Source organism: Anoplopoma fimbria, chromosome 3, assembly GCF_027596085.1.
Source record: "Anoplopoma fimbria isolate UVic2021 breed Golden Eagle Sablefish chromosome 3, Afim_UVic_2022, whole genome shotgun sequence".
NCBI lineage: Eukaryota > Metazoa > Chordata > Actinopteri > Perciformes > Anoplopomatidae > Anoplopoma > Anoplopoma fimbria.
The window spans coordinates 3,707,308-3,722,532 of NC_072451.1; the positions used below are offsets into that span (position 1 = coordinate 3,707,308).

The 15,225-nt window shown below is 39.9% G+C and overlaps 1 protein-coding gene across 1 annotated transcript in view; it reads right to left on the minus strand.

Moving 5' to 3' along the window:
• Window positions 1-15,225, minus strand: part of kcnq3 (potassium voltage-gated channel, KQT-like subfamily, member 3) — an 84,954-nt gene that overhangs the window by 3,136 nt on the left and 66,593 nt on the right. The window contains exons 2-11 of the mRNA XM_054596392.1: window positions 13,864-13,954; window positions 13,122-13,248; window positions 12,123-12,295; window positions 10,054-10,227; window positions 8,764-8,874; window positions 7,189-7,284; window positions 6,982-7,076; window positions 6,202-6,228; window positions 1,188-1,387; window positions 971-1,076 (exon numbers count right to left, since the gene is read on the minus strand). Of these exons, the coding sequence (XP_054452367.1) occupies window positions 971-1,076; window positions 1,188-1,387; window positions 6,202-6,228; window positions 6,982-7,076; window positions 7,189-7,284; window positions 8,764-8,874; window positions 10,054-10,227; window positions 12,123-12,295; window positions 13,122-13,248; window positions 13,864-13,954 (1,200 nt within the window). The remainder of the gene's footprint in view (window positions 1-970; window positions 1,077-1,187; window positions 1,388-6,201; window positions 6,229-6,981; window positions 7,077-7,188; window positions 7,285-8,763; window positions 8,875-10,053; window positions 10,228-12,122; window positions 12,296-13,121; window positions 13,249-13,863; window positions 13,955-15,225) is intronic.

A 15,225-nucleotide genomic window follows, 5' to 3' on the forward strand; every position in this document is an offset into this window, starting at 1 on the left:
ACGCATATTCCTTAACTTGGGGCACAAACTCATGTTGTAGCCAACCTGGAAAAGTAAGATTTCACACTTTACATACCTGTACCTGGTATCAAAGACCGGGTACACAACACTTGTTGATTGTACGTTGGATTAAACCCAACATCTTTCAGTTCGTTGAACATATCTCCCACCTTGAGCCCACCCCGCCACCCACTGAGCTCCCTCTTTTGTCCCACAGAACTCCCACTTTGAGCAGACTTGAACACGACTCTTCCCAGCGTCGGCGGCTGCTGCAGGAGCTTCAGTGTTTGGCAGGAAAGTCTTAGGTTCTGAAACTGACACCCCGCCAGGTCTGAGCATCCCATTCAGACCCATTCAGACCTGAAATAATGGTGTGGAAGGAAGCAGCGCTTTCACAGGGTTAATCACTCATCTCACAGACCCTCACACTAGATTGAATTCCTGCATCATGTCAACGGTGTGGCCTATAGATTTACCAGCACACTGCAACCAAGAGTGGGCTCTGCCCACACTCTCTGGTTTCACCCTTGTACTCCTACTGGAATGACTGAAACATACATGCTTTCTGAGCCCTAATCTTATTATGTATTGGCAGATTAGTTGGGCACCAAAAATGGTTTATCCTGATTTGAATAACCATCTTGAAAATGACCTCCAAAAAGATGGTTCTGTTCTCTGTCCTGTATTCTTTGTCTGTGGTGTACTGACTCATCCTGGAGTATGATTCTATGACACTTCAGCAAGAAAAAGAAACCTGGAGTTACCAAAAAGAGTGTTACAGTACAATAACTAATTACAGCAAAATAATACCTGTTCTTATATGAACCATACCCATCATCCCATCATATAACTGTATCTGTCTTTCTTATAAAAATAATATCATGGTACGTTTCTTAAACAATGAAGTTTCATGGATTCATTAAGACTTTGCTGGAGGACATGATGAAATGCACATTAAAAAGCTCCTGACCTGACTGCCCTGATGACCAATTTCAGTGTGGGGATCATCTCCTCCATGAGGATGTCTGGGGGGAAGCCCCGCTCCTCTAATGCTGGTTCTGCCAGGCCTCCGCCATCTGACGAAGACAAACACAAAGACAGTTAATACGATTATGACCTAAATAACCTAAATCCTATAAACCAAACTCAAACCTTTTACTGATGATGGTGGACTTTATTTTCGTTACCTTCAGAGCTCTGGCGGAGTGTGTAGGCCTTCATGCGGAAGGCGGTGCGGAAGCGCTCCCGGTTACTGAAGCCGGCAGGTTTGGGCTCCTTGGAGGGACTTTCCTCGATGGAGTCGGTGTGACCAGTGAGCCTCCTGCCCGACCCAACCGATGGTCGCGCGTTGGGAAGGCGAACTCGCTCAAGTAAACTCAGTTTTTGGCTGAAATGGGACCAGAAAAAGAGAGAGATACAGTATGAAGAATGTGGAAGTTGTTATATATAGTACTATACCAACCAGCAAGACTGAATGTTCAAAGAATTAAGACACAGTTCTTCAACTTATCTCTTAAAGTACAAAACTGATCAACTTTTTATGGCCCCAATCTGCAGGTCCACTCTTTGGCAATGTTGATGAGTTAAATGTCTTTTTTTTGTCATTACAAGTCACTAAAGAGTTGTTATTTACACACCTGTTAGATCTTAGGAAGTCGTGGAAAGTTAGTACCAAATGTAGATTTTTATTAGGGTAGTTCAAAACCAAAGTCTATTTTTCAAAATATGTCTACAGAGGTGAAATTACAGACGGTCCTTCAATGTTTTTTTTGTTTTTTCAACCCACTTTATGTGATATAAGCAGAATTGTTCTTTTATAGCTGAAGATCTTTGAGGTGATGCTACAAGTGTGAAAGCTGCAGGTTAAACAACATCTATGTTATTCGGCCTTTTGTAAAAGTTCCACCTGGAAACCTTTCAGAGTGTTCTACCTACAACCCAACATTTAGGGTTATCCCTAGAACGTCTGTGAAAGTTTCAAGCCAGATCGCACTGAAACTTTCTAAGGGTGCTAATAAGAACCCAGCCAGGGGTTCTATCCAGAACATTTTATATCCCAAGACTTTAATTTAGAACCCAGGGGGTTTTATCAAGAACCCTTTAGTATTTCATGGGTTTCATCTAGAACCCTAAAGGTTCTTTGGATAAAAAGGGTTCTTAATAGAGCTCTTACTCTTACAAATACTGCTTGACAAACCCTTTCTTCAAAAAAGCTTTCTTCAGAAGCAAATGGTTCTTTGTAAAATCTCAGCCCTTCAGGTAGAACCCCTTTTTGAAACCTTATTTCTAAGAGTGTCGGTTAAAATTGGACTGAAGTAGTTTGGCAAGGTCTTCTATGGTTTTTGAACAGCTTTTCAGAGACGTTATTTCCAGATGTAGTAATGACATTGAATGTTGTCATTGAAATCTTGCTCAAACTAGCTAGACATCCAAAGTAAAAATACCCAAATCTTCTAAATAAGGCCCTTTGACCTGCAAGTTCGCACTGGGTTGTGGGTCTTCCTGTCATTTCTAGGGGCATTTTTGTGTTCTTGCATTCTGAAGAAGAAGCAAACATCAACAGCATCTTCTAAAGGAATCCCTCTTCCAATCTTTCCTTGAATCTGACTTCCCTCTCACAGAGGAGTAAAAGTCGTCATGGTCTTCTGCCTCAACGTAACAATGCTGCTCTCCTGGCAGAAGGAAGCCTCAGAGAGCTGCAAAGGGACTGGTCTCCTTTGATTGTCCAATAGCTGACAATATTTGGCAGCACAAAGACAAGAGCTCCGTGGGTAAAATAAGACTCCTGTGTGCCTTGGAAGAGGCAGAGAGGCGGGGTAACCGGAGCTGACAGCAGCCTGAACGGGGCCTCTGAAACGTGGAGCGTTCTCAGCGACTTTGCTCCCACAGCAGACACACAATATGAGCCTCTTTGTGGCCTCGGGGCCGAATAGGGACGGCAGATTACGGCGCTGAGAGGCTGCAGAATAGGAAGCTTTAAAGGAAGAGAGAATCTCTTTCTGACTGCTTCTCCACCAAATAAAGAGAAAGAAAATTACATGTGATTATCCCGACACAACAGGGAAAAATAATGCTCCTTATCTCCCACAGCTCTGCTGTCCCAAGACCCATACGTTCATATTGGTTCACTTTACCTGCACAAACCTGCAGTGACAATATTAAAAGATAAATCCACTTTAGTGTTTTTTTCCCCCCATCATTTCAAACTGTTATCATAAGTTCTCACCAGGTTAAATGCTTGGATCTGGCAAGATCTGTCAAACATGAGACGATGAGACACGTTGAAATAAACCATGTACTTCCACAGGTGATTCTGAACCACTGGGCACCAGAGGGCCATCTAGTGGGTCGCAGGGGCACTGACCAATGGTTTGATTCAATTTTAAAACGTACTTTGAGGAGGGGAGGGGTTAATTAACAAAACTAAAATTGTATATCTTAAAGTGCTCAGGTATTCATATAATAAAAAAACTGGAAAACAAAGTTTTTGAATATCACTAAGCAAAAGTGTTTTCACTGTTAGCTAGCTAACGTTCCCTCATGCAGTGACACATAATGATGTAATGACGCTGAATACATTACATTTGGATTCATAATGGCAGGCAGTGGCATAACACTAGTATATTTTTCTACTTTTGTTGTCATGTTGTGTTTTTTATTCTCATTTATTCTCATTTATCGTCCATGGGATATTCTTAACAATCGGAAGCGTGCCTGAAGTTACAATACTCTGTCATTGCTCTGGAAACAATGAGGACACCACAGTGATTACAGTAGGTCAAAGTTCAAGCCTGAAGGTGGTCTGTAAACTGTGATGATTTGCACTCTGTTATTATGTGGAAGGTTGAGTTTGGCTAACAGCTAACAGAACTACCAGTACACATATAACTGAGTACCTCCCGGCTTCTTCTCTAGGGCTGAATTTTATTGTTATGGACGGTGGGTTTGGCACCTTTCTAGTTATGGTATAATCTGCACTGTAAAGATCCTAAACCACCTCTGAGAGGAAGTGAGGGCCGACTAAACTAACCCTTGATAACACATGTCCTCACTCCAAAGGTCAGCACAATGGTTTCAAAAGGAGAACACACACAAAATTGACTCTCAGATGGGATGTAATTTTCTCTCAGCGCTGTGTTGAGCCGACCACACAATACCTCTGGATAACTCAGATAAAAGGTCTAATGTCGTTCAGTGCAGTGAAACACACACACACACACACACACACACACACACACACACACACACACACACACACACACACACACACACACACACACACACACACACACAGTAAGTGACTTATCGCCCTCTAGTCGGAACTGGCAGCTCTGTTGTAGTTTCTGGCCGTCGTCCACCTCTTCGCTCTGAGCAACAAGATAATGTCAGACTGCTAATTTCCCAGCCGCTGATCCTACAAGGGAGTAACAACTCTGTCTACCTCTCTATGTCTTTATTTTCTGCTTCTCCCTCTCTCCTCAGTGTATCTACACCTTTGTACCTTCCTGTTTTCTTTCTTTTTGATTCCCTCTCTTCATTTCCCCACTTCTACCTCTTTATCTTTCTGTCTTTTGTTCTGTCTTTCCCCCATTTTCTCTCCATTATCTTTGTTCTTAACAGTACAACTACGCTATCTGCATGCTGTTCATATATTGTCTAGCAACTGTGGTAATTCAGAAATGTGAGCACCATTCCTCAAGATTAACTGTCAATGTTATTCTCACAATCCACATTACATTTTCCCACATTGCACAAAACATGAACAAACGAAACCAAAACAATGTGCGTGGACTGAGACCACTAAATGTTTCCTTTTCCATCTTGAACTGACCCTTTAAGTTCAGTCTACAAAACAAACGCTATTGCCCAAGTGTCCAAGTGAACTGATCCCCCCCCACCCCCTCTATCAGCCGGTGTATCAGGGCTCCTGTTGTTGCTGCTCTGAAGCTTTCAGCAGCAGAAACCTAATCCAGCGTGTAGAACATGGCGGCTCAGTGGAGGCGGGGAGGCGTCGGAGCAGAACGCTCCGATGTAATGAGGCTGTGATAGAATCAGTCCGACATGGACGGGGACAGAGAGAGACTGTATGTAAAGGAACTGGGACATTTGTCTCCTTTCCATTTAAGATTATGGCAAACTGACTATTATGTTGATATACAGTGTGTTTGTAAAGTACACCTGAAAAGGACCTTTTATATTTTGCATACAATGGTTTCAAAATTAACTTCCAAATTCCATGTTGTATTAAAGAAGACTTGAAACTAGAGATTGAGACCATAAACTCATGTTTACAATGTTTACTGAGGGAATAAATCAAGAGAGAAGTAGAGTCATTTTCTCATAGACTTCTATACAACCAGAGGAGTCGCCCCCTGGTGGACAGTAGCGAGAATGCAGCTTTAACACACTTAAGCATTGGCTTTAATCGTCAGAACCAGAGGTTGCAACCTGATATCATCTCAGCTTTTCCCAAAATATAGCTGACAACAGCAGATAGAGTGTTTTGTTTTAACTCTTAGGTCACAGGTTTGATTCCCATGAGCCCCAATACGAATGGCCATGTCCTAATCGCTGCTTCAGGCTGTATTTAAAGTTCTTCTGCAGGAGAACGTCTGCTAACTCTGAAATGTGTAGGCAGTCATGTCATTACACAGAGCTAACTAGGGTAGACTGTGTATTGATTCCTGCAATAAACTCATGACATCGTTTCAGCAGCTCATGAAGATGAAAAACATTTCTTTCACAAATCAAACCTCCTCAGTGAGATTTCCCATGACAGATTGAGCTGCAGAGGCTCATTAAAGTCCCTCCACATGATGAAGTGAAAGGAAAATCATCAAACCTAAAGGCCCCATCTCGGGCACTAATTACACGATCTAAATGTTCGTTCATAAATGAAACATAACTAATGGATTCACTAACAGGTTTCTAAAAAAAGCATCTCGGCCTAACGTCATCAAAGTATCTGATGTGGAAGGCCGGGTTGTTAAAGAGCGGGAGTTATATCACCATTCACATATTTACCACATTAGCCCCGAGAATTTATTCGACTTGTGAATTAATACAGGAAGCTATTTAAAAATGGATGAGGGGGATATTCTGGGAAACCTCTCCATCAGTGTTTTCCATCATGTACTGTATGAGGCTAATAAAAGCGCCATCAGAAAGATTTACAGTATAAATGAAACAACAGTCACCCACCTCGCGATGGCCTCCAAGTGATCCTTCCTATGGATGGAGAGAGGGAGAGACAAGTGTAAAAGTTAACAACTGAGAACAGAAAAGAGCTTAAATATACTCCTTGAGGTCTGGTTTCAAAAAGCTACATGATGTTCTTTTATCCTGATTTATACATATCAATATTACATATATTATTTATTTATGTATATTTAACCACTTAGTGTGTAGAACCAGGTCTTAAAGATGCTTTAGTTATATTAGAAAAGCTCTTTGCCCGAAGCAGCAATGAATAAGTTGCCAATCATTCCTCAACAGCTTTTCAAACAGGTAAAGTCAGACGGGCTCTGTGTATTTGCTGGGAACGTTCCCACCATAGAAGGCTGCCTAAAGAGATATATATTACTCATATCACCTTTACGTAAGACATTTAATGTCTCTCCAAATGCATGATTTGGTTTACATAGTGCAGCATTAAATGAACTAGAAATGTTGCTATACCAAGTTTCTCACCAAAAACTACATTTTACAACATTACAGTTGAACACATCATGTTAACGTTTTATTTTACCGATATGGATCTTTACTGAACAGAGCTTGAACGCATCACAGTGTAACCTCCGCTAACGTTAACTAGCTCTCCTTCTGATGATTGCAACACATAATTGTGGTTTGTTTGTTTATTCATCTCACAGTAATCAACATTTCAGTTTCCACCTCAATGTAAATGTGGCAGAGTTAGTTGGAGAGATCATTTTTGTCTGTAGTCTCTGGGGAGGTTATTACACTTTAGTGTTTCCTCACCTGAAACAGGGGAGGGAGATGATGGTTTCATAAAATCTCCACGTGGCAATAAGGTCGTCCCTGATTGGATTGGTGGAATAATATCGCCAGGCAGACTGGAGGGGAAAAGCAAATAATGTCACGGTTAAACAGTGGAATGTGAACTTTTTTTTATCTTGACTGTATAATTCATGGAGATGCACATAAACAGCTGATGTCAGGTCTCACCTGGATGAGCCCGGCGGCTGGATGTCTCCGCTTCTCAAAGTGCTTCTGTCTGTGCTGCTCCTGGACCTTCAGAGCCAAGCCTGAACCCAGAATCCCCTGCAGACGTAAAAACACAGTCAGCTACACGGCTGCCTCTGGATCTGTGCATTAGGCATAAATACTATCAGGTATGGATGGACGGGAACAAGGCCCCCCCTGGCCTTCACCTTCTCAAAGACACATGTACAAACCAGGAAGAGGCTCATTATGTCCACAAATTAATTAAAAAAAGGCTACAAAGAGATGCAAAACAGCTGCAAAAGAGAATAAAATGACTCGGTAAAACATAAAAAGACTAGAAAGAGACCAAAATAACTACTTCAAGATGCAAAACAGCTGCAGATAGAGACAAAAAGAAAAACAGGAAGAGACTCAAAAAATCACTACAAAGAGACACAGAACAACAACAAAAAAGATTCAAAATGAGCACAAAGGAACACAAAAAAACTACTGGTAGACATAACAGCTTCAAAAAGAGACACAAAAACCCCACAAAGACACATAAACTGCTATGAGAAGGGGGAAACAACCACAAAGAGAAACAAAATACCCAATGGACTACAAAGAGACACGAAACAACAACAACAACAACAACAAAAGAGACTCAAAATGACTACAATGAGACATAAAAAGAGTAAAAAGCAAAACAGCTTCAAAGAGACACATGGAGACTTACAATGACAATGAAAAAAGGGCAAAATAACTACAAAGAGAAACAAAGTAAATACAGAAATGCAAAACAACTACAGAGAGATGCAAATTGACTACAAAGAGACACGAAACAACAACAAAAGACACTCAAAATGAATACAATGTGACATAAAGAGCTCTTTGCAGCTGTTATGCGAGACACTACGAGACTTACAATGACAATGAAAAAGGAGCAAAACATCCACAAAGTGACAGAAATGATCTACAAAGAGATGTAAAACAATTGTAAAAAGATGTAAATTGACTACAAAGAGACACAAAACCACAGAGAGAGATACGTAAAGACTACAAAGGATCACCAAATAACAAAAAAAGAGGCTTTACAACTATAAAGTCTGTGTTTCTCTCTCCTATGTAGGAGGGGTGGTTGGGCCCAGGGGATTCAGAAAAGCAGTTATAGGATTTGCTAATGTTTTGTTTTGCAGATCGCCATGATATAAGTAAATGGTACAACTGTGTGCTCGTCAATGTGCTTTCATTTTATCCCAACTATCAAACTAGTAAATAAAGCTACAATGTCTGCAGTTTACGATCATCAGCAGTGTACGTTGAATGCATTATATTTATGTGATACTGTATTGAATCCCTTAAACACTATATTGATTTTTAATTAATAGTTCACATACAAAAAAGATGTTGGCACAAAAAGTAGTCCTAGGATGTTGGATGTTACAGGGGACTGTGATAAATGCAATTTTATGCATATTGCAGTGTGCTTTCCAAACAGTTTTTCTCAAATTAGATTATTAAAAATCACAATATATCAGCGTAAGCACTGCTGCAACGTATATGCACAAAACAGGAGAGACAGGAGAGAGTACCCACTGCAGGCAAAGCGAAGAAGGACACTCCGATCAGAGCAAAAGTGCCGGCTAACAGCCTCCCAGCCCAGGTCTTTGGGGTCTTGTCCCCATAACCGATGGTGGTCAGCGTGATCTGCAAAAAAAAAGAAAGACAAAAAAAGATAACACTGTTAAAGTTAGAGGCCCCGGGGTAGACCCAGAACACGCTGGAGAGATTATATATCTCATCTGGCCTGGGAACGCCTCGGGGTTCCCCAGGAGGAGCTGGAAAGTGTTGCTGGGGAGAAGGACGTCTGGAGGACCCTCCTTAGCTTGCTGCCCCCGCGACCCGGCCCCGGATAAGTGGAAGGAGATGGATGGATGGATGGATGGATGGATGGGTGGATGTTAAAGTTACTGTTAAATGTCTGGGTTGACTGTTTGGCAGGAGATATTTAAAACAGCAGGAACAGGCAGTGATGTCCTTCTCTCTGCAGGAATATACCGCAGTGCTGCTGAGGAACTGCGACCTCTGTGACCTCTGTATGGATCCGCCGTGGGGACGGTTCAGTGTTTCAAAGGGTTCACAACACCATCTAGCTGTTGATGACTGAGTATCTTGCTCAAGGACACTTCAGCGGGGCAGATGCTTGCTGTCATGGAACTTGAACTCTGTGCCCACCCCCCACCCCCAGGTTGAAGGACGGTCTCCCTAATGAGGCCATGCTGCTGGAAAATAAACTGCAGAGTGCTTCTCTGACTGGAAGGCATTCATTAAAACATGAAGCTCCACAAAGAGCTACAGCACAGGATCGCTTAAAGTTTGTATTATTTAGATTTTACAACAAAATATCTCGTTTTTAAAGAGCTGAATTTGTAGTTAGAGCTTCTCGACGGAACCTAGCAGCAGCAGAATATATTACTGGCATTGTTTTTTGGCAGAAATCATACAGTTGGATCACAGTCAAAATTGGTTGAAAATGTGTTCATTTGTCCTCCAAGCTGCAGCCAAATCTACACCAAACTGACGAGCAGAGAAAAGGAAATACAACCTCATATCAAATAAATCAACCATTTAACAAGTCATTTAATCTTACATTTAACATGGAAGATGTAATAATATCACTTGTTCTTCAGTGCAATTTTGGTTGTTTACGGAATGTTTCAGTATCAAAGCGTCAAAAACCAAACAATTTGTGTTTTTTGTGAAATAACCTCACCCCAATGGCAGATTAGGTCACTGGAATTAAGAAAAAAATCTTGATATGATATGTCCCCTTTAAGGATTGGAGTGGATTAAAATGTTGCATCCTCCATAATGTAATGTACGTACCAGACCCCACCATAGTGCGTCGGCGTAGGTGTCGAAGTCCTGCGGTTTGGGCTGAGCGGTGGGGTTGTCCAGGCTGGACACCTCCATGGAGATGTCGTCCTTCTCCACCAGGTAGACCAGGAACGAGGCCAGGATCAGGGACAGGAAGCCGATGTACCAGGCTGTGATCAGCTCCTACACGGACACGATGACATGGATTATCCTCACACAGGTTACACATGTTGAATTGGACGTTAAAGGTGTTATGATAAAGACGGCTGCAGAGCTTTATCAAGAACTGATATTAGGCCCCGCCCCCAAAATGCTTAATGCTTATTTTATAACATGTGAAATGTGGTTTAACTAAACCAGGACTCTAAAAGAACGGGGCGCACAAATCCGTCTTCTACTTCAGCACCTCGGACAGCGCCATAGATTTATCAACACACAGTACAGTTTGGCTGCTGAGTCTAGAAACTTATTGATATTTCTGAATCAGATAAAGGATCAATGAGTCAGGAAGACCAGCCTGAACTCTTTAACTACCCATCTGCCCCTGCTCTCTCTCTTGCTACCTCGAAATGACTACTGCCTCCACTCCTTTGATACATGTGGGCTCATTTCAGTACCTGAACTTTACATGACACGTCAACTGCTTTCACTGTTTGCACATCAACTGAAAGTCAACTCCTTTAAGTGGTTTTTTTTAGTTTCTCATTAGCTGCTTTCAGAGCTGACACTTTTGGATACACATGAACAATTACTTTTGCTTGCTTACACTTCAACTGCTTTCACTGCTTGTACCTCAACTGAGAGTCATATCCTTTTAGTGATTACCTTTTTTCAAGTAACACTTAAGCTTCTTTCAGAACTGACACTTTTCAGTACATTTGAAGTCATTTTGCATGCTTACACTTCAACTGCTTTCACTTCAACTAAAAGCCAACCCCTTTAAGCTTTGTTTTTTTTAGTTGTTCATTAGCTTCTTTCAGAGCTTATACTTTTTGATACACATGAAATCATCATTTTTTTAAGGAACAATTAAGATGCTTCAGAGCTTACAAATTTCGTAAGACATGAACGCATCTTGCATGCTTACACTTCAACTGCTTTCACAGTTTGTACTTCAATTGAAAGTAAACTCATTTTAGAGATTATATTTTTTAAAGATACACTTACGCTTCTTTCAGAGCTTACACTTTTCAATACACATGAACTCATCTTGCATGCTTACACTTCAACTGCGTTCACTGTTTGCACATCAACTGAAAGTCAACTCCTTTAATTTTTTTGTGTTGCTCATTAGCTGCTTTCAGAGCTGACACTTTTGGATACACATGAACTAATTTTGCTTGCTTACACTTCAACTGCTTTCACTGCTTGTATTTCAACTGAAAGTAAACTCATTTTAGAGATTCAATTTTTTAAAGTTACACTTAAGCTTCTTTCAGAGCTTACACTTTTCAATACACATGAACTCATCTTGCATGCTTACACTTCAACTGCTTTCACTGCTTGTACTTCAACTGAAAGTCAACTCCATCAAAGTGATTTTTTTCGGGTTACTCATTATCGTCTTTCAGAGCTTACACTTTTCGACACACATTAACTCATCCTGCACGCTTACACTTCAACTGCTTTCATTGTTAACACTTGTGGATACACATGAACTCATCTTGCTTGCGTACACTTCAACTGCTTTCACTGCTTGTACTTCAACCAAAAAGCAACTTCTTTTAAAGATTAGTATTTTTTAAGTTACACTTAAGCTACTTTCAGAGCTTACACTTTTTGATGAAGTCATCTTGCATGCTGACACTTCAACTGCTTTCACTGCTTACAACTCAACTGAGAATCATCTCCTTTTAGTGATAACCTTTTTTTAAGTAACAATTAAGCTGCTTTCATAACTGACACTTTTCAATGCATTTGAAGTCATCTTGCATGCTTCGCTTCAAAAGCCTTTGCAACTCCTTTCAGTGCTTCCACTTCAGCTCCTTTTAGTCCTCCTCCTCGTCCAGTTTTATACTGTTTCACGCTCTAGTTAGTTAGAACCAGCGGTATCAAACAGAGTTCTGGTCCGTTCCTACCTTGCTGTGAGCGTAGATGGCCGACCCCAGCAGTTTCCAGGTCCCTCCCCTCCGGTCCATGCGCAGCATCCGCAGGATCTGCAGGAAGCGCAGGCTGCGCAGCGACGTGGCCAACACGTTGCCCTGGTTACGCACCGCCACCACCGGCACCGAGGCAATCAGCACAAAGATGTCTGAGACGGCACAGAAAGATTGACAAAAAAGGTTCTCCGTGTGAGGCTTTCATCCCGGTCTCTAATGAGTCCGACCCGACACAGTTGTTAAGTCCTCTTTGTGGAGTGATGAATGCGTTTTTTGGAGGAGCTGTAGAATTAGCTCCTAATGAGAGATGATTGGACATAAAAGACCTTAATAAGATTTAGCTGTGAAAAGTCAGGAGCAGGTTTGTGCTTCACAGAGTCGGAATTGCATTTTTTACCAATAAATAATATAACATATATTCACCTCAGAGCTTTTTTTTTTACATGTTAATAATGACAATATATCACATTAAAGCCCCTCTCTTTAAGTCCCAATGGAGATCCCAAAGTTTCCAAAGATAGTAAATATATCAGGCTGAAGAAATTATCTTTTTTTTTTACTCAAATTAATGTTAAAATCTGAGAGAACAACATTCTTAACAGTCTCAGATCACCCATCAATCACTCAACTGTGTTATAAATCCAGTATATTTTTAATTAATCTGGTTTTACAGGGTTATTAGTTTAGTTTTAAAGCTTTCTGTTTTTGCATCTTTGTTTTTTAGTGCAGTTACATGTTCTTTATGTTTCATCAGTTAATGTTCAGATTGTGCTTTTTGTATGTGTTCATGCACCACAGGAAAACCAACAACTGCCAAAGTGGCTTCTGTAATCAATAAACAATAATGTAAATCATGTGATATGTTAGAATGGAACTGTCTGCATCTGGTAAATCATTCTCTGTACTTGTGAATTCTACTTTCTCTATAACACGGTGTTTCTCTGCTGCTCATCATTATTTAGTGATTCCACTGTTTACCTAGAATACACAGAGGTTTGCGAGCGAACTTCAGCCTCCCCCTCCATCCTTTGTAGCGGCAGCAGCATCCGGCCGCCCAGACCCTCAGAGCAAACTCTGCTCCGAAGATGAAGATGGCGAAGGTTTCCTGGACGGGGAAAATAAAAAAAAAGGGAAATAGTCAGTGTTTTGGTTACATCAAAATCACAGAGAAGAAAGTTTGAATTTTGTTACATTGTAGTTTTTTACTAAATGTTTTTTTACAGGTTTATGTGAAACTTTTTGAGGAAAGAAAAGGTGCAAAACAAATTAAGTTTATTAATTTGAGTAAAACTCCTTCAAGTTAGTAAAACTTTGGTATGTTTTGTAAGAGAAAATCTAATCTTCTTTTGTAAATGTGTGCTTTAAAGTCTTTTTTTCTATCTCAGATTTTTGTAACATTTTCCTTAGAAATGACATGTAAATCAACAGTATAGTGCAATATAAGAACTTTAACTCCTCACAGTTGTATAACAGATTATAAATTGGAAAACATATCAAATCAATACCTAATCCTGAACAAAACTCAGCACTTAAATTGATGCAACAGACATCTTAAATATTTCCATTTGATGGAATTAAAACATGAGTATGAACATCATGTATCATTAATGGAGAGCTGGATCAACACGATACACTACATGATGTCTGACAGTAAGACATGACAGAAAAAAAGATTAAGGATAAAAGAAAAACAGAATGAAAGAAATCCCAGTCCTCTTACCAGTATGACCAGCCAGTAAGCAGACACATTCTCGTGTTCCCTGAATGTCGTCAGAATGGCCAGAATCAAACATCCCAGAACGATCAGAAACCTGCAGAGACACAAAACAACCAACAGCTCAGTGAAAACAGCAGCGTGATGAATACATAAAGTACATAAATATATAAATTCACTTTGTCTCCTCGTGTCCCAACATGAGACAGTGTCCTAAAGCTGCCACTAGAAGGAGCTACACCTCTGCTGTTCACTTTGAACCTCAAGAACCAGAGCAGACAAACACTGAAAAGCTCTTCTTCTCTTTTTGTGAGTGCATTATCTCTCTCAGCTCAGCATTTGTTTCTGAATAAATCAAACATTTGAATTACCATTATATGTAAGAAGTGTTGTCAAAAACTGATATTTGGGACTTTGAAACCCTCAGAAAAGCTCTTTTTTATAAAGTCTACACAGCTGAGAGGATAATTTATCAGCTTTACTTTATATTAAATGTAATTTATGTTGTATAAACTGTGTGTGGCTACGTGGTGGATAGTGTATCAGAAGATCAAATGAACAAAAGTCATAAAACCCAATTTGTCAGATTTCAACAAGACAAAATGTAAAATGTGTAACAAACGAAGCATTTCAGAGGATCCAGAAGATTTCAGCCAAAAAGAATGCAAAACTTTTGGATGCACTATGAATTTATTACTATAATATATCAGATGGTTAAGTAGCTTTAATAAATGGTATGAGACGATTAGATAAAAGAAAAACATACATGAAGAAAAATCACAAAACGCACAATAAAGATGTATTTTCGCCATGTTTTTAGTAATAAAATGTTGTATAAATCAGGCTATGAATGATATATGAACAAACCCCTCTGTAGAAACCTTCAGAATATAGAGAGGAATGAAACTGTAAAGTGTGGTGTATGTAAGAGCTACTGAAGTGGAGATTTCTGGATCAGAGTCTGAGAAAAAACTCATTTTAAAGATATGTTTTGTATAATTACATACATGTTGAAGACACTACAGGTGAATAGGGTAAAAAAATGAACTAATATATATCAAAATGATACTGCACCAGTTGATTACTGACATTAAGAGAAGTTTTTTTTGTATTACAAGTTTTCTGAAATGTCATGTTTAAATATGCAAATGAGGCATTATCTAATGGTAACTTTTGGTAAATTTAGGAGAAATCTGCAGACGCAAATAGACAAAGTAGTAAAATAAATGTTTTCTTTCCACTAGACTGAAAGAAGACGTTTTATTGAAGCTAAATTGAAAAAAATAATTTCTTCCTCTGTGCTCAAACAACCCAAATATTCAGTTCCACACAGTTTAATCCTCAATATTAAAAAGATGAATGAGCTAC